The sequence below is a fragment of the Palaemon carinicauda genome, chromosome 14 (assembly GCF_036898095.1).
Source record: "Palaemon carinicauda isolate YSFRI2023 chromosome 14, ASM3689809v2, whole genome shotgun sequence".
NCBI classification, from domain to species: domain Eukaryota; kingdom Metazoa; phylum Arthropoda; class Malacostraca; order Decapoda; family Palaemonidae; genus Palaemon; species Palaemon carinicauda.
The window spans coordinates 128,746,793-128,771,216 of NC_090738.1; the positions used below are offsets into that span (position 1 = coordinate 128,746,793).

At 49.4% G+C, this 24,424-nt stretch overlaps 1 protein-coding gene across 1 annotated transcript in view; it reads left to right on the forward strand.

Moving 5' to 3' along the window:
* The window catches only part of LOC137653020 (ribosomal silencing factor RsfS-like protein, 312), a 124,955-nt gene extending 100,650 nt beyond the window's left edge, over positions 1–24,305 (forward strand). The window contains exon 7 of the mRNA XM_068386410.1: positions 23,945–24,305. Coding sequence (XP_068242511.1) covers positions 23,945–24,156 — 212 coding nt within the window. The 3' untranslated portion in view covers positions 24,157–24,305. The remainder of the gene's footprint in view (positions 1–23,944) is intronic.
* The last annotated feature ends 119 nt before the right edge of the window (positions 24,306–24,424 follow it).

Here is a 24,424-nt window from a genome sequence, read left to right on the forward strand (position 1 = left end):
GTTTTGTATTTAAACTTAAGCAGAATTCCAACTATATTGGCTGTCTCTAACCCTCCACCAAAGGTGTTAATCAGCTATATATATAAAACCACCAGGAAAGTCTTGTGTTTAAAAATTTTATTTTCATTATAAAATAAATTTTTGAACATACTTACCTGGTTGTTATATATAATCAAAATCCCCCCTCCTCCCCTCTAGAGACTAGAAGCATGGAAGATATGGATAACGATGGAATGGTTTCTAGGTACCTCGTTAGAGGCGCGCATGTAGCACACCTGGCTATCCAATCGGCGATTGGCGCAAGTTTTGAATTTTCTGCCGTGACGTCAGGGACATAAACTATATATATAAAACCACCAGGTAGGTATGTTCAAAAATTTATTTTATAATGAAAATAAAATTTTTAGAGCATTTCAATTGCCTAACCTCTTGAGCGCCTCAGCTCAAGCTAGAATCCAGTATTAATGAAAAGGAATTTTTTTTTTATACAGGTATTCCGAGCTGGTTCATTTAAGAAAGGCTGTTTATAATGTTTGGAGTATATATGAAATTCTCTCTTTTGCAGAATCAATAGTTAGAGACAGTTTGGCATAGAGAAGAAAATTTTGTTGGTTACCCTCTTTTATGTTATCTATATTGTTTAGTAAAAAGTTGTTGGGAAAGAAAATGGAACAAATGTTTCTTTATGGGTGGGGCAGTGTTTGGTGCACAGGTACAATTTCTGGTACTCCTTATATACTTGTTCCTTCATTAGATCAAATATTGATTATTTTAATGATACTGTTCTTAAAATATTTTTTTGATTGTTCATTACCCCTCTAGTAGTTAATTTATTTCCTCGTTTCTTTTCCTTACTGCGCTATTTTCCCCTGTTCGAGCACTTGGGCTTATAGCATCCTGCTTTTTCAACTAGGGTTGTAGCTTAGCTTGTAATAATAATAGTACAGCTACCAGAAAGCAAAGTGATGCCTTGAGGTCTATTTCTCAAGAACCCTCCTTTGCTCAGTACCATTCAGTATCTACTATTTCTCAAGATTTTTCTTTTATTACTTCCGTGGATATCTTTCTTAACAGTTATACAATATTTTTGCTTTGGAAAGAGGTACTGTATTGTTGGATGCTCTAGGATTCATTATTTTTTTAGAGAATGTAAAGGTAGTTTCTTTCCTATGGATCTTAGTACACTATGAGGAATCTTTTTCCCAATTCAGTTTTGGGAAAACCTTAAACTCAAACTGTGGGTCCTGTCTGGTCTCGGTGATATCAATTTTCTTGTTTTTCCATCCTTCCTTTTAAAGGAACCACAACCTTCCCAAGTTATTTCAACATTTCAGCAAAGGCCAATTGTTTGTATTAGAGGTTGGAAAACTTTCTAAAGATTGTGCTAGACGAGGCCTTAGATCTTTCTCTAGGGACTTTACATCAGATGTTTCAATTCTAAAGTTTACAGTCCTCGCAAAAGTTTCGATGGAAAAGGTTTTGTTAGTCCTGGTGGCAGTGAAAAAGGAAATTATGATTTTTTTATGGTCTGGACAGATGCGGTTACCTATTCCTATTCTACAGTGTTCTAAGAAACTCCTATGGTTAATAAAAGTTCAAAGATAATTCTATTCTGAGCCTGTGCTTTGGTCTCAGAACAGGTCCTCATGTATTTATCACAATGATGGCTACCATCTTGAATAGATGGGATTTCTCTGCATCAGAGTTCTCTTGTTTGCAGTAACTGGTTGTTTTCAAACTCGTCTTTAAACAAGTGCAAGTTGCTTGGAAGATAGGGAGTAATGGTCACTTTTGAGAAGTTTCTTCTGAATCTGACTCAAAGGATTCTCTTCTAGGGAATGAAAAGGGACAGTTAGTTTTAGGCTTTTTCAGGAAATAGGAAAAAGGGTTGATTGCTTCCTACTTATTTTTGTTGAAGTTCATAAGAATGAATTGTTCCGTAACTGGAATACAAACCACGCTATTTAATAGGGGTATTACTTTCGGCGTAGCTGAAATGACGAGCCATTAATTTCTAACGAAGGTTTACTACCCACACCGCTAGTTAGCGGGGGTAGGAGAGGGTAGCTTGCTACCCCCCCATCACACACCTGTGCTTGAGCTCACTTTGCTCTCGGCTCGGATGGTAGTCGGACATGCCCGCTTTCATCCGCGCCATCATTTGGCAGCCATTTAATGCTTTTGTCTTTTTCTTTTTCTACTTTTGTTTGTGAAGTTGGCCTCTGCGATTAAGCGCACCTGCCCTGGGTTTCCTGACTGCCCCTGTGGAACATTCATGTCAGCGGTCGAGACTGATCCTCACACCCTTTGTCCTTCTTGTAGGGGCCTACGGCCCCCAGAGGGCGCATTCATCGCAAGGCTCGCCTTCCTCTTCGCCAGAGAGGCCTTCCTTCACCTGCGGTGAGGAGGCGCCTCTTCGGTTCAACATCTTCGATGCAGTCCCCCGCAAAGGAGCCTCGAGAACAATCACCGATTACTGTTCCTGCATTGGTCCTGGACCTTTCTGCAGATTGTTCGCGATCTCCTTCGGTGGAAGGTCGTCCTTTTAAAGGACACGTCGACCTTCCACCCGACAGACCTGCCGTCACCCTTCTTGCATAAACCTAACAAGGCTTCATCTGAGCACGCTAAGATATGCGCTATGCGCCAACGAAACCTGACGAACGCTCTCTAGTAGCTCGTCAGGCCCCATCAATGAACTTTATCACAGGGCATCAGGGCGTATGCGCCAACACGCACATATATCCCAACAGGAGCTCAGCTCCATCACGCGGTATGCACGCCCTCACGCACATACAAGCTCACATTCTCCTGCGCGCCAGGACTTCCCTGACCCTAAGCCTACGCGCCCACGCCCAGCTGTGCGCCAAATCTCACCTGTGCGCCAGCGCTCTCCTACGCGCCAGAGCTCTCCTGCGCGCCAGCACTCACGCCCAGCAGTTAACTCTCCTGCGCACCAACGATCTACTAATCTGGGCGCTGCTGGGAAGTCAACTAAACTGACTTCTCCCACGCGCCAGCTAATACCATCGCGCCAGCCTTCTCCCGCACGCATCTGTGAGGATGCGCGCTCGCCTATCCTCTCCTACGGATTCACGCCCACATTCTATCGCGCGCCCACGAGCCTCGCAGGCCTTAACTGCGCGCCCTACGACTGATACAGGCACGCGCAAACTCTCGCCTGCGTGCTCGACGCTTTGATCCTGCGCATCCACGCGCGCGAATACTCTCCCGCACGCGCTCCTGTGCGCCATCAGTCCCCTGTGCGCCCGCACACGTGCCAGCAGTCTCCAGCGTGCGCACCAGCAGTCTCCTTCGCGCGAGTCCCGGTATTCTCCCGCGCGCGAGCAACATTACTCTCCCTCACGCGAGCGTCAATATCCTCCCGCACGCGAGAATGCTGAACTACGCACGGCAAGGTCGCCATCGCCTCATTCCCCTCCCCGCAAGCGCATACCACCGTGCATTGGGGGAGAAGGGAAACATCTAGAGGGGTCCAGGATATCAAAGCCATTTCAGGCGAACCCACCAATGATGAGGACTCCTCCCAGGGATCCTTCAATTCCTGTCCCTTCAAGGGGTATGTCTGACAGCGCGTCTGTCAGCCAACAGCCCTGGTTCGGTGCACTGATCAGAGCCGTAACGCAGGCTTTCAAGCCTGTCTTCTCTAAATTTGGGAACAGATCCATGGCTGCTTCTACCCCTTTGAAGAGAAAAAGAGTAGTTCCAGACGCGGTAACTTCTCCAAGGGCAAAACTGACTCCACACAGAGCTTTGAGGCAAGTTCCTTCTTTCCCCCAGACTGTCTCTCCTTCGGTTTCGGACAAAGATTTCCCGTCCCCAGGGGAATCACGCAGAGAGACTTTCCCCCATCACACCAATGAGGGAAACCTCTCCTCGCGCCGAGATGTCTTTTCAGTGGGGGATTGAAAGGAACATGCCATCCTCGTCAATGTTGGAGTCCTACATCCTTCCCAGGAAGGAATCTAAGGACTCCAAAACATTGCCGAAGTCCTCTACTAGGACTAGGATGGAGCCAGCTAGCCACTCAGGGAACATCCGCGACTCTTCCCAAGAAGAGCCTTTGGGGACAGAAGGAGACTTCGCTGCAAGTCCTACACCAGGAGGAGACCAGCAAGAGTCAGAACATGCATTTTGGCAAGTTCTGACTCTAATGAGGGCTCTCAATGGGTTTTCCGACCCAGAGATCCCTCCTCGAGAGGGCAAGGACACGGTCTTGGACCATGTCTTTGGTACTCAGAAACCCTCCAAGACCAATGCAGCACTGCCCTGGTTTCAGGGGGTTAAGAGTACCAGGGACAAGATCTCTCTACAGCTCTACCGAGATGTCCTCCTCCAACCATTCCAGTACCACCAACATGCTCCTCCCACCTCCTCGCGTACAGCAGAGGAGGTACTTCGAGATCCTTGAGGAGCCTTCTTTAGCTCTTCCTCTTCACCACTCGCTGGAAGAGCTTACCAGGGGAGTCCCTCTTGAGAGACTCTCCAACCGGCAGGTCTCATTCTCGGCGGCCGAGATCCTTAACCAGGAAAAAGCTGCGAAGTGTGCTATGCAAGCCACTTCGTGGCTCGATATCTGGTTGGGGACCTTAGGTATCCTGATACGTTCTGAGGATTTCTCCAAAGAACGTACCAGGAAAGCTATGGAGACCTTTCTTCTCTCAGGTACTCGCACGATCGAGTTTCTGCCCCACCAAGTCTCGAACTTGTGGGAAAATACCATTCTGAAATGTCGGGATGCTGCAGCTGAGAGATTCCATCAGAAGGTCCCTAGCACCGAGATCAATAGGCTCAGACATTCCTCTCTAGAGGGATCCATCTTGTTCGAGCCTAAGGATGTGGAACATGCCGCTGAGAGGTGGAGGAAGTCTCATCATGACTCCCTTCTTCATAGGGCTTAAACATCCAAGCCCTATAAGCCTCCAGCACCACAGCAGTCCCGTCCAGTCAAGACCGCTAGAACGACGACAGTAGCGAAGACCTTGGTGTCTAAGCCCTTTCCTGTCAAAGAAAGGAAAGGCGAAAAGTCCTCCAGGGGAAGTAAGAAACCTAGAGGGAGCAGCTGAGGCCGCAAACGCTAGGATAGGCAGTCCCCCTGCATATCCACCAGTGGGGGATGCCTACATAGTTGCTCAAACAGGTGGAAGCAACTCGGGGCCGATTCCTGGACAATCTCCGTGATCAGTCTAGGATATCGCGTCCCGTTCATAACACCTCTACCTCCCCTGAGGACGAATCCAGTGTCATTGAGCTCCCTTGCCATGGGATAGGCAAGGGGGCAAGCCCTTCGGGCAAAAGTCCGGACCCTGTTGAAGAAGGGCGCTCTCCAAGAGGTCCTTGACAAATCTCCAGGCTTCTTCAGTCGACTCTTTCTTGTAAAGAAGGTGTCTGGAGGCTGGAGATCAGTCATCGACCTCTCAGCTCTGAACAAGTTTGTCAAACAAACTCCGTTCAGCATGGAGACGGCGGACACAGTCATACTAGCAGTAAGACCACAAGACTTCATGTGCACACTGGCCCTAAAGGACGCGTACTTCCGGATCCCAGTCCATCCTTCTTCAAGGAAGTACTTAAGATTCAGCCTAGACAACAGAAAGTACCAGTTCAAGGTGCTGTGCTTCGGTCTCTCAACAGCACCACAAGTCTTCACCAGTGTTCACCCTAGTATCATCTTGGGCACACAGGATTGGCATCCGTCTCCTCAGTTATCTGGACGACTGGTTTATCGTAGCAGACTCGATGTCATCCCATCTTCAACACCGAGACTTTGCCAAGATCTGGGGATCATGGTAAATCTCGAGAAGTCCTCACTGCTTCCCACTCAAAGACTGGTATACCTAGGCATGATTATAGACAGCAATCTCCACAAAGCCTTCCCATCAGACGACAGGATAGCAGGGCTGAGGAAGGTCGCAAGGCCTTTTCTCAGACGAGAAGAACTTCCAGCCCAATTGTGGTTACGTCTCCTTGGTCACCTTTCATCGCTGGCCCGTCTAGTTCCCAACGGTCGCCTCAGGATGAGATCGCTCCAGTGATGACTCAAGTCCCGGTGGAATCAAGCGTACGACTCACCAGACATCCAGATCCCCATAGGACCTGCGGAACTGACGGATCTCTTGTGGTGGGTGGCAGATGAGAACCTACGAAAAGGAGTGGACCTTCTCGTCCTCCCCCCGGATTTGATGCTGTTTTCGGATGCTTCAAAAAAAGGGTGGGGGGCCCACGTGCTGCACCACATGACCTCAGGCCTCTGGTCAGAGTCAGAAAAGTACCTCCATATAGATCTCCTAGAGATGATGGCCATCTTTCTGGCCTTTCAACAGCTCCAACAGTACCTGGCAAGTCACTCTGTGGTGGTGATGAGCAACAACACCTACATCAACAAACAAGCAGGTACTTTTTCGCAGCAACTATCCTATCTAGCAGTAGAGATACTGAGATGGGCCGAAATCCACTCGATACCACTATCGGCACGCTTAATTCCGGGCAAAAGGAATGTGCTTGCCGACAACCTGAGCAGAGAATCTCAGATAGTGAGTACCGAGTGGTCTTTGGATCATCTAGTAGCCAATAAAGTCCTGATTTTGTGGGGTTCTCCGACTGTGGACCTCTTCGCAACGGCCCTGAACTTCAGGCTCCCGCTGTACTGTTCCCAAGTCCCAGACCCCAAGGCTCTATGGCAAGATGCTTTCCAACAACGGTGGGACAACATCGACGTTTACGCCTTTCCCCCGTTCTGTCTAATGAGGAGGGTACTCAACAAGACCAGAACATTGGTCAATCTTTCAATGACCCTCATAGCTCCGTTATGGCATCACGCGGAATGGTTCCCCGACCTTCTGCAACTCCTATCGGAGCTACCAAGAGAACTCCCTCCACGACACAATCTACTCAAACAACCACACGCCAACACCTTCCACAAAGCCATAGGTTCACTACGACTTCACGCCTGGAGACTATCCAGCATCTCCTCTCTGAGAGAGGATTTTTGCAACAAGTTGCTGTCAGGATGTCTGGACACCTGCGAAAGTCTTTGGCAGCAGTCTACCAGGCAAAGTGGAAAGTCTTCTGTGGTTGATGTCGTGGAAGGGGTATCTCTCCTCTCGATGCCACTATTCCAACAATAGTGGAGTTCCTCGTGTATTTGTGTGAAGAAATGCGCCTTTCAGTCTCGGCAGTGAAAGGCTATTGCTCAGCCTTAAGTCCAGCCTTCAGGCTGAAAGGGGTGGACATTTCCTCATCGCTAGAACTTTCTCTACTCATACATTGTTATGAACTTACCTGCCCTCAGTCGAAAGTGAGACCTCCCCCATGGAACGTGTTTAGAGTTCTCAGGGTTCTCAGGTCTCTTAAGAGACCTCCCTATGAACCATTACGCCAGGCTTCAGATCGCCACCTAACCTGGAAGACGGTATTCCTGCTAGCTTTGGCCTTGACCAAGCGAGTCAGCGAACTTCATGATCTCTCGTATGACATCGCCCATTCAAGGGGATAGGGGGAGGTAACGTTCAGCTTTGTCCCTGAGTTTATTGCTAAGACTCAGAATCCTGGAGTGGCGGATCCTCAATTCAACTCCTTCCGGATTTCTAGTCTCCGTACTGTAACAGATGACCCAGACCATCTCTTACTATGCACAGTAAGTAGCTTGAGGCTGTACCTTAAAAGAACAGCAGCAGCCCGTCCTCATGTGCCAGCACTATTCGTCAGCACAGGAAGGACTTAGAGGAGGGTCACCAAGAACACCATCTCTGCATGGATTCATAGGGTCATTGACCTGGCCTTGAATCCAGACCCTCCTCCATCACGTCGCCCTAGAGCACATGATGTCGGGCATAGCTACGTACCTGGCCTTCAAAAGAAATTTTTCAGTGACGCAGGTTCTTAAAGCTGGGGTGTGGAAACGTCAAACAACATTCACATCCCACTACCTGCAAGACGTGACCCACAGGAGACTATACGTTCGCTATCGGTCCTGTGGTGGCTGCACAGCAGCTGGTTTAAAACCTCAAGCTCCTTATTGGACAAGTAGCAGAAGGTTGAGGGCATTGTTACCTGGTTTTAGTCTGCATGAATGAAAAGGTTTGACTGGCCCTTATGCTTTTCTTCATCATCCCCTCTCTTGGGGAAAGCAGCATCCTGGGTTCTCTGCATAGCTGACCTCAAACCACTGCAGGTAAACCACGCTCCCTTGTGTTCCTAGTATTAAGGTTAATACTGTTACGTCCCCATACCCTGACGAGGTGGTTTTGGGAAAGTCCTTGTCTACAAGTTTCCATCTAAAGAACTTCAGAACAACTTTCTAGGACAAGTCACACTTCTTCATACCTTCACACACAGCTTGCGTAGGCCGCAGTCCTTGCGTGGCAAGGTTCTAGCGAGGTGCAGGGACTCCTTATTTCTTGGGTGCTTACACACTCAAATAACGAGCCCCCGGGCAAAGCCAAAAGCCAGACTGGCTGGGACGTCCACCCTTCCTAATGGGTGAGTCACCCCCAATTAAATAGCTTTGTTTGTATTCCAGTTACGGAACAATTGACAAATTCGTAGATAATTTGTATTTGTTCCGACACAATATACTCAGCGAGAACCACTTTCTATAGGAGAGTCACTTGACCTCTCAATCTCGACCAAGATTTTCCCGCGTTATCCCCCTATCTCGCTCCATATAGTTTCTACCCCCGCCGCCAGGATACGCCCTGCGGGCAGGATTAGGGCAGGTCACTGCCTTCCCGGGTCAGCATCCTCATTAAGTTCTTGGTCGTGAGATGTAAAACATCTCACCCTCTCGCTTAACTCTCGATCCTTTGGCGCGTTGTGATTCCATGTGTTTCCAGTGTGGGGACTTGTGTTTTTTCTGCGTAGTGCGTTTTCGCTAAGTGTTCTCAGTACGTTCCCCTTGCGTATATCCAGTGTTCCTGTAACTCGATAGTGTTGGCTCTTCGTGTGCGAACGATGGAGCATGTGCGTCGTTGCCCTGGTCCTAGAGCAGGAAAGTCGTGTGGGGCTTTCCTCTCTAAGCCAGAAGTGGACCCTCATTCCCTTTGTTCCACGTGCAGGGGTAAAGTTTGCTCCTCCTCGGACACGTGTCCGGAGTGCGTAAGTTAGGACGGCATACAGTGGGTACGGTATAGTACCAAGAAAAAGAAGTCGTCTAAGCGTTCCCCCAAGAAAGTGAGTGGCGTATCCTCGTTACCTTCGGTCGGTGATCGGTCCGACGAAGCCTCGGCCTCTCCGTCTCCTTTGCAGAGGAGCGGGCATCAAGCCCCCAGTGTTATAGTTAGCCATAGTGTTCTCCCCGGTGAACCCAGTGTGAGGGAAGAACCAAGGGCTGGCCCCTCTGGAGAGAACTGAAGGGCCGCTAGTGCTTCGGGGGAATCGGGCCACGTGGCAGGGGATCACGCTTCCTCAGAAGACCCAGTGTGGGGCAGTGTTGCGATTTCTGAGTCCCCCCCGCCCTCGTGGGCCGGTGTGTCGGGTTCTCCCCCTCCAGAGGACAACCACGCTAGAGTTCGCCGCCCGAGTAGCGATGCCTTCGGGTGGAAATTGCCGAAGACTCTGGGGAGGTCACCGCTAAGGATGGACGTGTCCCTGGGCCCCTGGCCTTCTAGCAGGGATGGAGTAGACACAGTGCCCTCGATCTCTACAGCAGTTCCCGAGGACTTCCTTCAACATCCTGTCTCGGACGATCGACGGCGAAGAGCCTCCCCCGCGCATCACTCGAGCAGTCGTTACGCGAGGAACGTGGCGCCCTCAGACTCTTCGGAGGCAGATTCATCCTCCGGAGGAGAACGCAGGGGGAAACGACACCGGAAGAGAGAGCGGACCGATAGTGATCGTTCCCGCTCCAGGTCGAGGTCGCGGCACAGCAGGAAGCGCCCCCGCTCTCACTACCGTAAGTACAGGAGAGATGTCTCTCCCGGCGGCGAATGGGTCTACGTCCCTTCAGGAGAGTCCAGAAGGCGCCGCTCTCCAGACTCTCGGTCCAGTGAACGAGCCTCTAGGTTGTCGCTGCCTACGCACAGCCTAGAACCGCTCGACCTGCCACGCAGGAAGGACCTCGCTCTTAGGCACAAGTCCTCGAGGCCTCCGGTTCACCCCGGCCAGCGGGGGGAAACGCGCTTCCGAGAAGGCAGCCCGACCGAACCAGCCCAGCTGGGGCGGTCGTCGAGCAGGAAGGACCGGTTCCCGGGGTCGGGTCATCCCACCGGGACCGTGTCCTCCTCCTCCAGAGCCTTGGGGCAGTCGAAGGTCCTCCCCGAGCCGGTGACTCCCGCCCTACGGCGAGACCCACCCGCGTACGGAGCGCCCTACGGTTACGGGTCGTCCTCCCTGGAACCGAGAGGAGAACGCCCTGTCTACCGTCCAAGCACGGCGCCCCCACACCAAGCCGAGGCCTCGGCCGACGGAGGCGAGGCTTCCCCGTCAGAGGACTCCGCCTACAGAAGGTGGTAGGTCTCATCAGAAGGCTCCATGGAATTCCAGAACCCTCGGCGCCTAAGGTGAATGCCTGGAGGTCGAGCCTCCTGAGATACACTCACCGTGACGCCCTGCCGAAGTCCTCCCTGGCCCTTCCTCTCGCCCCAGACCTAGTACTGGGACAAGAATACATTGACAACTTGGTGGCCAGCAGTGCGGAGGCCCCCAAGTCCCAGAGTGCCTCCAAACTCTTCCAAGGTCTCAAACCACAGGGAAAGGTTTATATCCCGGAAGGACGGCGCCCAGGTCCCTGTAGGGTGGACCCAGCCTTGGACATCCTGGGACAAGGCGGCTCGGACGAAAGGGCCTCTTCAGCCCCTGTGTCCTTCTCACCCACTGAAGCCGGCATGATGGAGGAGATGTCAAGAGATCTTGTGAACGTCTCCTCATGGCTGGACTGGTGGGCCTCCACGTTGGTTAACGTACGAGCCTCCACAGACCCCAACGATCCTGAGCAACAAGGTCTCCTGACGGACCTTCTCACCTCCGGGGGGAAAGCCCTCAAGTTTATGGCTTATCAAGCGCTCTCCTTGACGGCCAACTGGGTCCTTAGAAAACGGGACACAGTACTTTCTAAGTTGGCAAGGAAAATCCCGGACAGAGAGGCCCGAGTGGTTCGTAGCCTACCCCTAGGAGGTGAGTCGCTGTTCCCGTTGAAGGAGCTAGAAGTGCTAATGGAGAAGGTGTCCAAGAGGAGAGAGACCAACGCCCCCAGACAAACATCCTCCAGGAGGCCTCCTTACAGGAGATCAGTCTCGGATAGTGCCGTGACTCCTCAGGCCACTCCCAGCTCTTCGAGGAGGGACGCCCCCTCCTCCTCCTGGACAACAACTCCACAGCCCTCCCGCAGGGGAGCACCAGCTTCTGCCAGCTCCTTCAGGTCAGGTTACTCCGCCTCGAAGAGAGGCAGATCAGGCCGCCCCTCTAGAAGGTAGAGGGAGAGGCCCCCTACTCCCGCCCAAGCCTCGGGTTGGGGGATGCCTCAGACCACATTGGGAAGCATGGAAAACGCATGGGGCGGATGCTTGGACGGTGTCCGTCCTGAAAGAAGGCTACAGGGTCCCCTTCATAGGGGATCCACCCCCTCTTATTCCAGCCACCCAGACAGAATGGTTGGCTCCCAGGGACCCGTTGAAAAGGGCCACCCTGCAAAAAGAAATTTCCTCCATGTTGGAGAAGGGAGCCATGGAAGAAGTCCTTCTCCCAGGGCCAGGCTTCTACAGCCGCCTGTTTCTGGTGGAGAAAGCAACGGGGGGTGGAGACCGGTGATAGACCTGTCGGCCCTCAACAAGTTCGTCAAGAAGACGAACTTCAAGATGGACACCCCAAAATCCGTCCTGATGTCCTTGAGGGAGAAGGATTTTATGATGACGATCGACCTCAAGGACGCGTACTTCCAGATTCCGGTCCACCCGTCGAGTCGGAAGTTCCTCCGGGTAAAATGGGGCTCCCAGATCCTGCAGTTCAGGACCCTCTGCTTCGGCCTGTCGACGGCCCCTCAAGTGTTCACGAGGGTCTTCGCGACGGTCTCAGTATGGGCTCACGAACGAGGTATCCGCCTCATCAGATACCTGGACGACTGGTTGCTCCTTTCCAGCTCAAAGGCCCTCTTGGAAGAGCAAGGGAAGGACCTCCTCCAATTCTGCAGGAGTCTGGGAATCATTATCAACCTGGAAAAATCGATCCTAACTCCATCCAACAGAATGGGGTACTTGGGTATGACGTTGGACACCGTGCAGGGGAAGGCCTTCCCCTCGGAAGACAGGATACAGAACCTCATCAATGTCATTCAGCCGTTCCTGTCGGAGCTTCCCAGGAGGGCGAAAGACTGGCAGAGGCTGATAGGTCACCTGGTCTCATTAGAGAAACTGGTTCCCCAAGGGAAGATACGGCTCAGACCCGTACAATGGAACCTCAAGGCTCTATGGTCCCAGACAGGCTCTCAGAAAGCGTTGATTCCGGTCCTTCCGGACACGAGAGCAGCCTTAAAATGGTGGCGATGCCAGTCGAACTCCCTCAAGGGGATGCCCCTCGGGTCCTGTCCCCCCGAGTTTCTCCTGTTCACAGACGCCTCCAGCCTAGGGTGGGGAGCCCACCTGCGGGAGGAAACAGCAAGCGGTACCTGGTCGGAGACCGAAAGGCAGCTCCACATCAACGTCCTGGAGCTAAAAGCAGTACAGAAGGCATGTCTGCACTTTGCAAGTCGGTTGAAAGGAAACACCGTGGCACTAATGTGCGACAACGCCACGGTGGTAGCCTACATAAAGAAGCAAGGTGGCATGAAGTCGAAGGAACTGTGCGACCTCACCATAAACATCCTGCATTGGGCGGACGAGCACCAGGTGATACTTCTAGCAAGGTTCATCCCCGGGAAAAGAAACGTGCTAGCCGACGGCCTCAGCAGAATGGGTCAGATAGTAGGGACGGAGTGGTCCCTACACCCAGAAGTGGCCAGACTCATCCTTCAACGCTGGGGCTCCCCGGTGATGGACCTCTACGCAACAAAGCTCAACGGCAAGCTACCGGTCTATTGCTCCCCGGTACCAGACGAAGGAGCAGCCCTAGAAGACGTCTTCCAGCACAAGTGGGACAACCTGGACGTATATGCCTTTCCCCCCTTCACGCTGTTAAGGCAGGTGCTCAACAGAGTAAGAACCTCCCATAACCTAAGGATGACTTTGGTAGCGCCCTGGTGGCCGGAGAGAGAGTGGTTCGCGGATCTAAAAGACCTGGCAAGCCATCCGCCTTGGCCTCTGCCCCCCAGGTCAGATCTGCTGAGTCAACCTCACTTCCTCAAGTTCCACGACAACCCTCTCTCTCTTCGCCTTCACGCCTGGAGACTATCGAGCGGCTCCTGAAGAAGTAGGGGTACTCCTCCGCCACAGCTGAGAGGATGTCCCTATACCTAAGAAAATCCTCTACCGTGGCCTACCAGGCGAAGTGGGCCGCCTTTACGAAGTGGTGCGCGGCAAAACACATAAGACCTCTTAAAGCCTCGGTCCCTGACATAGCTGACTTTCTCGTGTACCTTAGGGATAAAATAGGGATGTCAATCCCAGCTATTAAAGGAGTACGAGCAGCCTTAGGCCAAGTCTTTCTCCTGAAAGGCATCGACCTGGGGACCTCGAGACACATAGCGATGCTGATTAGAAGTTTCGAGCAGTCCTGTCCTCCTCAAGCCAGGAGAGTGCCCAGATGGGACCTGGCCAAGGTTCTGAAAATGCTGTGTCGTCCTCCCTTTGAACCCCTCAAAGATATCGGGGACAAAGATCTCACCCTCAAGACAGTCTTCTTGCTAGCCTTGGCTTCAGCTAAGAGAGTAGGGGAGATCCATGGTCTGTCCTACGACGTGGCACACTCCAAAGGGTGGAGGGAGGTATCCTTCAAGTTCGTACCCTCCTTTGTAGCAAAGACTCAGAACCCAGCAGTCTGGGACCCGAGGTTTGAAGGTTTCTCAATTCCGGTCATCCCCAAGACAGGCAATACGGAAGACCTGAAGTTATGCCCAGTCAGGACGCTCAGGAAGTACCTGGAAAGGACGGCTCATCTCCGCCCAGGTGCCAAGAACCTCTTCGTCTCTTCAGGTGTTAATAAGAAGCAAGTCTCCAAGAACACTATTTCCTTCTGGCTGAGACAAGTCATCACTAGGACTTATGAAGAGGACAAGGTGGCAGTACCGGGCACTCCCCGCCCCCATGACATCAGAGGCCTGAGCACACACTTGGCCTTTGAGAGAAACATGGCAGTGGGGCAGATCCTACAGGCCGGCACTTGGTCACACCAGTCGACCTTCACGGCCCACTATCTCAAAGACTATTCAAGAAAGTCTTTGGATGGATTCTCCATTGGGACAGTCATCGCCGCCCTCCAAGCTGTGTAGCGGCAGGCTAGAAGACGTCCCCAACAGTGAATAGACTCGTCCCTACTTCTTCAGGAGAAGATTCAGTAGAGAAGATGTTAAGAGGTAAGTCTTAAAATATAAGCGTAAGGTTTCCGCAGTTACCCTCTATCCGCTCTCTGTACCCCCGCATTCCGTAGCCCTCCAGGCACTATGTGCCAGACCAAGTGGCAGAATGGCTCTCCCGCCTCCTATAGAAAGTGGTTCTCGCTGAGTATATTGTGTCGGAACAAATAAAAAATTTTAAACAATTTTTATTTTTCCTAACATACTCACCGAGAACCACTTTCGGGTAATGGCCCTCCCGTCCGTCCCCGAGTGCCATTCTTCCATTGCCGAGTAGGGCTAAACGTCGAACTTAATGAGGATGCTGACCCGGGAAGGCAGTGACCTGCCCTAATCCTGCCCGCAGGGCGTATCCTGGCGGCGGGGGTAGAAACTATATGGAGCGAGATAGGGGGATAACGCGGGAAAATCTTGGTCGAGATTGAGAGGTCAAGTGACTCTCCTATAGAAAGTGGTTCTCGGTGAGTATGTTAGGAAAAATAAAAATTGTTTAAAATTTTTGATTTTTCCTAACTATACAAACCTTAGCTATTTAACCAAACTTGCCTGCCAGCCCTATCCCCCCTGGAAGTCCTACCTCCAAGCAAAGTGAGCTCAAGCACAGTTGTGTGAGAGAGAGAGAGAGGGGGGGGGTAGCAAGCTACCCTCCCCTACCCCCGCTAAAAATTAATGGCTCATCATTTCAGCTACGCCGAAAGTAATACCCCTATTAAATAGCTAAGGTTTGTATAGTTAGGAAAAAATACAAATTATCTACGAATGTGTCATATTTATGGTTTGAATTTGGATGAGGTTACTATGGGCTCTAGTTTCTTTAGAGTCACTTGAATAAGAGAGATTTCCAAATATACCTTATTTGGGATTGCAGCAGAAGTTACAATCTGGAAATTTTGCATTCTACTGTATCCATTATTTATACATTATAGATAAATAATCACAAATTTTAAAAATAATTTGTATTTTTCCTAACTATATAAACCTGAGACTTTTAATATTATTATTATTATTTTTATTATTATTATTAACTAAGCTACAACCCTAGTTGGAAAAGCAAGATGCTATAAGACCAAGGGCTCCAACAGAATAAAAAAAGGTGAGGAAAGGAAATAAGGAGATACATTAAAAAAACATGTAAAATATTTTAAAAACAGTATCAACATCAAAACAGATATTTCATATATATACTATATGAAGACCTATTTCAGCCTGTTCAACATGAAATCATTTGCTGCAAGTTTGAACTTTTGAAGTTCTACCGATTCAACTACCCGATTAGGAAGATCATCCACAAATTAGTCACAGCTGGAATAAAACTTCTAGAATACTGTGTAGTATTGAGCCTCATGATGGAGAAGGCCTGACTATTAGAATTAACTGCATGCCTAGTATTACGAACAAGATGGAACTGTCCGGGAAGATCTGAACGTAGAACTTCAGCAAAGCTCGCTATACTATTAACAAAGTAAACAGTGGTTGTCTATTGGATGATAAGTAGCCAACATACACTCATAGGTAGAGCAAAGCTCACGTTAGCTTTTAACCGAGCAGGATAGTTGAGGCAGGTAGTTTCAACTTACAGGTCTCCAGGTTTTTATAGGAAAAATACAAATTATTTAAAAAATAATAGGAGACTCACCCTTAGGATGGAGTAAAGTCAATGTCCTTTGGTCCTGTAAAAGAAGGCAAAGTCATGACACTCTCAACCTTCTAACTACCTGAGCATGAAGATCTTGCGGGTGGTAAGCCAGATCCTGACCAGAAACTGGGAGGTGGTCACTATAGAATTTATATCCCTAAAGATATGAAGTCTGAATGTATTGGCATTATAAAAGAAAAGGGTGTGCGTACATTCCATTAATTTTACATCTTGTACAGGAGGATGGGTGGGAAGAGATATTTCAATACTGTATAAACCAAATTGTAATGAAACCTTGGGTAGTTTACCCATTTCTAACAGCCAGTCCAGCAACATAACAGTGCAACTGCTTGCTGTGACCCATTCTTAGACTTAGTGTACATCACAACTGCTATCTTAGACAAGATGCTTCTTGTACAGTACAGGAGTGAGGCTTGCTACTCAATCTTTTGAACAACTATCACAGGTCTTATGGTAAAAGTATCCAGGGAAAGTAATGGACGGGGAAGGTCGTCTGGCACTTCCAGACTACATCCTTCAGCACTTGAGCCACAAACATTCATCTCAAGGGCTAGGGTAGAACTGATACCTGACCTCGTGAGCACGCGGTTTAGATACTAGGCTTCCCTGAAGTGATTTAAGCTGCTTTGACAGTCTCACGAAGCTAAAACAAGACTGTATTCTTGAATATTGACTTCTTAACGCTTCCAATGATGAGGAACCACCACTGGTGCTTTGGAGAACTGAATTTTCTCAAGGTAGAGCCATAACACACTCACAGCAAATGAAAATAGATCATCTCTATCCCAACTTGGAGAAAGATTAAGGACTCAAACCTGGGGTAGTGGACAGCGGGTTTCTGGGTCTTGGCCACAAACTTCAGGGAAAATATATATAGGAGACCTTCTTTCGTCCTTCAGAATGACTCTTGGCATACGAGATGCCATACAACTCGCCCACTCTTTTCGCCGAGACTTCAGTGTCTCCTCAGGGGGTTCGTATGGTGACCGCTTAAGAAAGCTGAGAACTTTCATGACAGCCCATTCCGGTGGTCTGAATTCTCTAGAAGGGCAAGACTGCTTCGAGATCCTTACAAGCATGGCTAAGTCTTTCAAAGAGGAGAGGTTCAAGCCTTCCAGCTAATCAGTCAAGACCTGGCTCAAGGCTGAGCGATAGTCTTTTACAGCAGCAACTAAGAGGAGATTCTTTTGGCGAAGACGACCATGAAAAATGTTGTTATCAATTGCAACAGGTTCTGAACATTGAAGTAGCATGCCTGCAACACTAATCCCAGAAGATGGTAGTCCCAGCCAGTCTGGCTTTTTGGCTTTGCCCGGGGGCTCGTTATTTGTGTGTGTAAGCACCCAAGAAATAAGGAGTCCCTGCACCTCGCTAGAGCCTTGCTACGCAAGGACTGCGGCCTACGCAAGCTGTGTGTAAGGGTATGAAGAACTGTGACTCGTCCTAGGAAGTTGTTCTTAAGTTCTTTAGATGGAAACTTGTAGACTAGGACTTTCCCAATACCACCTTGTCAGGGTATGGGGACGTAACAGTATTAATCTTAATACTAGGAACACAAGGAAGCAGGTTCACCTGCAGTGGTTTGAGGTCAGCTATGCAGAGAACCCAGGATGCTGCTTTCCCCACGAGAGGGTAAGATGAAGAAAAGAATAAGAGCCAGTCAAATCTTTTCATTCACGCAGACTAAAACCGGGTAACAGTGCCCTCAACCTTCTGCTACTTGTCCAATAAGGAGCTTGAGGTATACAACCAGTTCCTGTGGGTCACATCTTGCAGGAAAAAGGTTGTGAAAGTCACCTGGAGCATTCACATCCTTTCTTGTAAAACCTGCGTCACAGAGTAATCTGCTAAGAAGGACCAGCTGACCCTGTGAGTCGTCATGTCGAGATGATGTTTCGGTGATCCTCCTCTAGTCTCTCCCAGTGCTGACAAGATGAGGGACCCGGGCAGGCTGTTGCCAATTTCTTTAGGTCAAGTCTCATACCTTACCCTGGGTACAGTAACGGATGATCTGGATCGTACGTTACCTAGTTGAGACTTGTGTAGGATCCGTTACCTCTGGAGACTGTGTCTGGTGACATAATCAGGGACGAAACTGAACACTGTCTTTCGCCCTTCTCAATAATGGGCTATATCGAAAGAGACCATGAAGTTCCTTGACTCGTATGGTTGCTGTCCGAGTGTGTAAGAACATTGTGTTCTTAAATCAGGAGAAAATTTGTTGCCTGGTTAAGTGGAACACAAGGTCCCTTTAGGGATCGGAGATTTGAACCATGTTCCGAGAGGAAGGTCTCAATTCCGACTGGGGAAAGGCAAGTTGTAAGTCCGTATCAGTTAGGAAAAGTCTATCGATGAGAGGGTGTCACTTTCTTTCAGTATGAAGGTGAAGGATCAAGGTTGAGTGATCATCTTTACCTGTCGAAACTGAATAGGGGGTCTTTTCCTCTTGCATATACTCAAGGATTCCACTATTGCTGGAATCGAGGTATCGAGTGGAGAGACACTTTCACATGACGCCAACCACACAAGACGTGATACTGCCTGGTAGACTGATGCTGAGGAATTCCTCTGATATCTAGACAACCTTTTTGCAAAGAGGTATTGGGCAGTCTTCAGGTGTACAATCATAGCAAAGCTATAGCTTGTGGTAGGTGTCGAAGTGGGTTGTCTGTTATGTGGAGAGGGTTCTCTTGGAGGCTCTATCAGGAGTTGCAAAAGGTTTGGAGACCGTTCTGCATAATGCCATAGCGGATCTAGGAGAGTTCTTGAGAGGTTGACTGATGTTCTAGCCTTGTTGAGTGAACTTCTCCAGATAAAACAGGGACGAGATGTAAACGTCATTGTTGTACCCACCGTTGTTGCCAGAGAGCTTTGGGGTCTAGGGCTGGTGAGCAACGGTAGCCTGAGATTCAGGAGCGTTGCGAACACACCCCCTAGTTGGAGGACCTTGTAAAGTCGGGACTTTGTTGGCTACATGGCGATCCAAAGTCCATTCGGTATACCTTATCTGAGATGCTGTGCACAGTCTGGAATGAAGCGGGCTGAAAGTGGTACCGAACGGACTTTGGCCCATCTTAGTGTTTATACTATTAGATGGGAAGAGGCTACAAGCCAGTTCCTACTTGCTTGTTGATGTGAGTCTCTATGTGGCGTGTGGTGTGTCGTCCATCACATCACTGAGTGGTCTGTTAGGAACTGATGAGGCTGTTGAAGGACCGGAAAGTTGGCCTTCATCTCTTAAGAGATTTAAGTGAAGGTACCTTCGGACTCTGTCCAGAGGGCTGAGGTCGTGTGGTGCAGCACTATGGTCCCTCCTTTCTTCTTTTACTGACTCAAGTTTCCTGGAATGGAAGTCGTTCTCGTTTCGAGAAGGTTTTTGTGGAGATTGGTGTTTAGAATCATTCCCAGATACACCAGTCTCCAGGGAGGGAAGTTGGGAAGATTTCCGTAGATTTACCCTGATCACTGGATCTTGGTAAAAAAGACTTCAGAAGTTCCAGTGTTAATGCAAGGTTGCCACTGAGTCTGCCAAGGTCAGTCAGTCGTCCCGAGAGAGCGGAGACAGAAGCCGATCCTGTGAGACCAGGAGGGGTGTAGTGGAAAGACCGAAGCACAGTGCCTTGAACTGGTGTTTCTTGTTTGTTTAGACTGAATCTTCCAACCTTCCTAGATGGATGGTTTGGATCTGGGAGTAAGTGTCCTTTAGGTTCAGTGTGCAAATGAAGACCTGAGGTCTTAGCCCTTGATCGAACTCCAACATGGTGTGGACATCGACCCAAAGGGACAGCTCCTTGGTGATCCTTTTGCATGGAAGATTGTCGAAGCTGGAGTCTTGACTCGTGTCTTAAAGGATCAGGCACGATACCCAGTGTAAGAATTCTTCTCTGAGAGAGAATTTCTTTAAAAGGAAGGCCACGCTTAGCCTTACCACGCGCCCTGATGGGATTGATGCTATTCCTTAGAATAAAATCAATCTGGCGGATGTTAATCAATGGTTAACCGTTGGGTAACGTGGTTACTGTGCAGTTGGAGAGTGCTCGCAAGTAGTTCCCTGTTGGCAAGCAGTTGATGAGGGTTGTCGAACGTTTACCGATCACTTTAGTGTGATGGCAAACGGCCAGTAGCGAGAAGTATGTTGTATAACTTCTGATCTAGGAACTACAGGAAGCGGTTGACTAGTAAGTTCGAGTCACGAACTGCTGGCAAATAACCGATGACCGATGAATCGGTTGTCTGTGAGCCGATGGCGAGTTCGAGATCAGCAAGCTGATTATGGTCCCCCCTGTTTGGTAAGAGATGACCAAGCTGAAGATGGGCTGGTCAGAGATCAGCAAGCTGAGTTCAATGATCGAAGAAAGATGAGCTGCCCATCGGTGATCTAGTGATCAGCAAGGTGGTCACTGGTTATTGACTAGCAATCGATGATTGGAAATGCTAGCAATTGGAGATCGTTAGTCATTGGAGGGACTAGAGGTCAAAGATCAGCATTGAGCTAGCAATTGGCGATCTGGTGATCGGCAACCTAGCGATCAGTAAACTGTGAACTAGCCATCAGCAATCAGTGATCTAGAAATCAGTCTGTTGATGCTTTCCTGTTTGCTGCCGCTGGTCTGTCAAGGAAAAATGAAACTTCAGAAGAGACAGGGACCAAGGATTCCCCGATTTGATACCCTTTTAGGATGGAATCTTCGGGATCTTGAATCCTTCTGTGGAGCCTTATTCCTCTTTTCCCAGTGGCAATGTTTATGTGCTTGCGGGGAGGAATGGGGCAATGGTGACCTGTCCAAAAAGTTTTATTCCTTTTTACAGACAATTGCGCGAATGTGTAGGTGAGTCTGGAGCGATGGCACATAGGATGATGCTGGTGCTTAATATCTGCCTGGAGAGCAGGCAAGCGCTGGTTCTTAGGCAAGAGCTGGCACATGGATCCGGGACCATAACTGCGCAGGAAAGTGAGGAAGAGCGCTGGCGCGCAGTAAGGCACTGTGTAGTTTTGTGCATTCTCCCTAGAATGCACCAAAGCGTGCAGAAGAAAGTCGGTGTGCGCAATACTGTTGGTGCGCACGCAGGAGACCTTAGGCGCTCGCGCGGGGAAGAAAGTCCGCCCGTGCGCGCAGAACTGTTGCCACGCGCGCGCAAGAGCATTGGCGCTTGGAAAATCATCGGCGCGCGCAGGAGACCAACGGCGCCCGTGCAAGAGCATTGGCGCTAGCGCGCGCGGAAAATCATCGGCTCCCGCGCACAGAAGATCGTCGGCGCGCGTGTATAAGACTGTTGGCACGCGCACGGAAGACTATCAGCGTGCGCGCGAAAGACCGTCGGTAACCGCGCGAGGGAGACCGTCGGTAACCGCGCGAGGGAGACCATCGGTACCCGCGCGCGGAAGATCATCGGCGCTCGCGTGCGTAAGACTGTCGGCGAGCGCGGGAGACCATCGGTACCCGCATGCGGAAGATCGTCGGCGCTTGCGAGCGTAAGAATGTCAGCGCCCGCGCGTGCGGGAGACCATCGGTATCCGCGCGCGGAATATCGTCGGCGCTCGCGCGCGTAAGAATGTCGGCGTGCGCGAAGGTAGCGCTAGTAGGTTGGCGGGTCAGCTGGTAGGTCGACTAGTGGCAGGACGATCAGGAACTGGGATGTGCCCTTTAAAAAAGGTCAAGCATCCACCAATGGGGACCGTAAGCAGGTCTGCATCAGAGTCCAGAACCAAGGTCCAAAGGACTTCGTTGCAGTGCAAGGTTGCACTGGTAGATCGGTAGGTCAGCTGGCAGGACGATCAGGAACTGGCATGTGCCCTTTGGAAGGTCGAGCATCCACCGATGGGGACCGTAAAAGGTCCGTGTTAGAGTCCAGGACCGAAGTCCAAAGGACTACGTTGCAGCACAAGGTTGCGCTGGTAGATCAGTAGGTCAGCTGGCAGGACGATCAGGCTGCACTGGAAAGTCTGCTTGATCCTCCGAAGAAGGTCTCTATGAGAGGCCTCTCCCGTGAACGAGAGAGGTAAATACATCGTAGAAGAGACTTGAAGACACTCGTGATGACGCCCCTTAGGGCCGGTGGATCAGCAAGCTGACCTTAGCAGTAGCGATCCTCCGAAGAGGAGTTTTTATGAGTGGCCTCTCTCGCGAACGACAGAGGTGACTGCTTCGTAGAAGAGACTAGAAGACGCCCATGATGATGCCCCTTAGGGCCGGTGGATCAGCAAGCTGACCTTAGCAGTAGCGATCCTCCGAAGAGGAGTCTCTATGAGTGGCCTCTCTCGCGAACAAGAGAGGTGAACACTTCGTAGAAGAGACTTGCCAAGACCGTGCTCCACCCGAAGGAAGAGAAACTCAGCAAGGGGGTAGAGAAGTCTGGCCGAAGGGCAGCAACAGCAGTCGGAGGCGATGAATTTATCAAGATATGGGAAGTTCTCCCTCTGAAAGGAGAAACAACCTCACACCTGGGGAGGAAACTTCCCTCGGAAGGGAAGCTGTCCAACCCCTGGAGGCGAACCTCCTTTAGCATTCTAAGATGATCTGAAGTACTGGCTACGTTGTCACGGGAGTACTTCTAAGAGAAGGGATGACGCCCATGACAACGTTGTTTGAGGGACAGCAGTGACAGCAGATTCCCCATACATGAACTGAACAGCTCTGCTTCGTTGACATTCTTTAGTCGAACGAAGAAAAACTGCATAGTTAACTGGGAAAATAAAATTAAATAATTATTTAACAGAATTTCCCTAGGGAGGAGCTCCGAAGAGGAACCCCGAGGGAATAACATAAAATAAGAATTAAGTATTGCGCCCTTCCTTCCCCAGACGACATCCACGGGAGAAGGGGGGCGGAGCGGAGTAACTGTAATAAAAACAGAATTATAATTATTCAAATCAGCTAAGAATATTCACCAATAGTGAGAACCACGTGGTTGACCCCCCGAAGCGAAGTGTTCCCCACGGAGAAAGCTGAAAAGTTAAAATACAATTAGATTTTCCCTAAAAATAATTGAGACAAACAATCGGAAGAGCAACCTAACCCGCGCATGGGAAAGGAGCTTCCCCAATAGTACGCTGTTCTAGTGAAGGTGAACAACCTCGAGAAGAGAGACCGTAGTCAATCTTTAAAAGGCCACATTCCCTTCGCTCAGAATCCGTTTCCCGAAGGAAAAGGCGAAGATAATAGTTGAATGAAGAGGATCCAGGCGATGACGATTCCCCTGCGGCGGCCGAGTTAACGGATATATGCCGACGGGAAGACCGATGGACCAGAGAGGGAGAGGTCGTTCCCCACGAAGTGGAACTGTGCTGGCCTTGCTACTACGCAAGTCTCGTTGTCGTATATGTATCACACACACAGCACAAACACTGAAAAGGAAACTTACCACATTTCTATACACACATATATATATATATATACATGAACATTAAGAATGTTTATATATATATATATATACACAAGTACAGTATAAGAAAAAGTAAACACAAGTACAGTATAAGAAAAAGTAAGTTAAAAGACAAAAATTAATGGCAGTCCAAAATAGGCGAGGAGGGAGAGAGGAAACAACCGCTCTAGCTCCGAGCCAAAAGCAAAATGAGCTCAAACACAGGTGTGTGAGGGGGGGTGGGGTAGCAAGCTACCCTCCCCTACCCCCGCTAACTAGCGGTGTGGGTAGTAAACCCTCGTTAAATTTCAATGGCTCGTCATTTCAGCTACGCCGAAAGTAATACCCCTATTAAATAGCGTGGTTTGTATTCCAGTTACGGGACAAACTTGAAATTTGATTCTTTATATATACTGTATATATATGTGAGAACTTTTGCTATTTATTTCTGTATTTGGTTTCAGGAAACATTGCTTTACATCTCATGGACCCAGAGTTGCGAGAGGATTATGACCTTGAGACCTTATGGACAGTTGGAGCCGAGTTTGATGATCAGTGTCAAAAAGAAAAAGAGAGTGATCCATTGGATCTAATTAATTTTGACATTCGTCAAGGTGCAAGAGTCTTGGAGATGCCAACGTCAGCTGAAATTAGTCCCAATAGCAGTTCAGTATAGTCTTTAAAATAATGTAAAATAAATTTGATATACTGTACTTAACTGCATAGATTTCCAGCTGTATTTGTATAGTTAGTGAACCAGTCTTGATTATTTCCCTGAAACATTGTTATTGTCTTGATAAGTTTAAATATGACCTACAAATTTTATGGATGGTTTTAATTATTTTGTATAAAAATATACCTACTAGTCTTTGAAATAAAGCATTACTTCAAGTCCATCTTTAAGGCTATAAATAACTGTAGCCAATATAACTAATGAAAGAAAG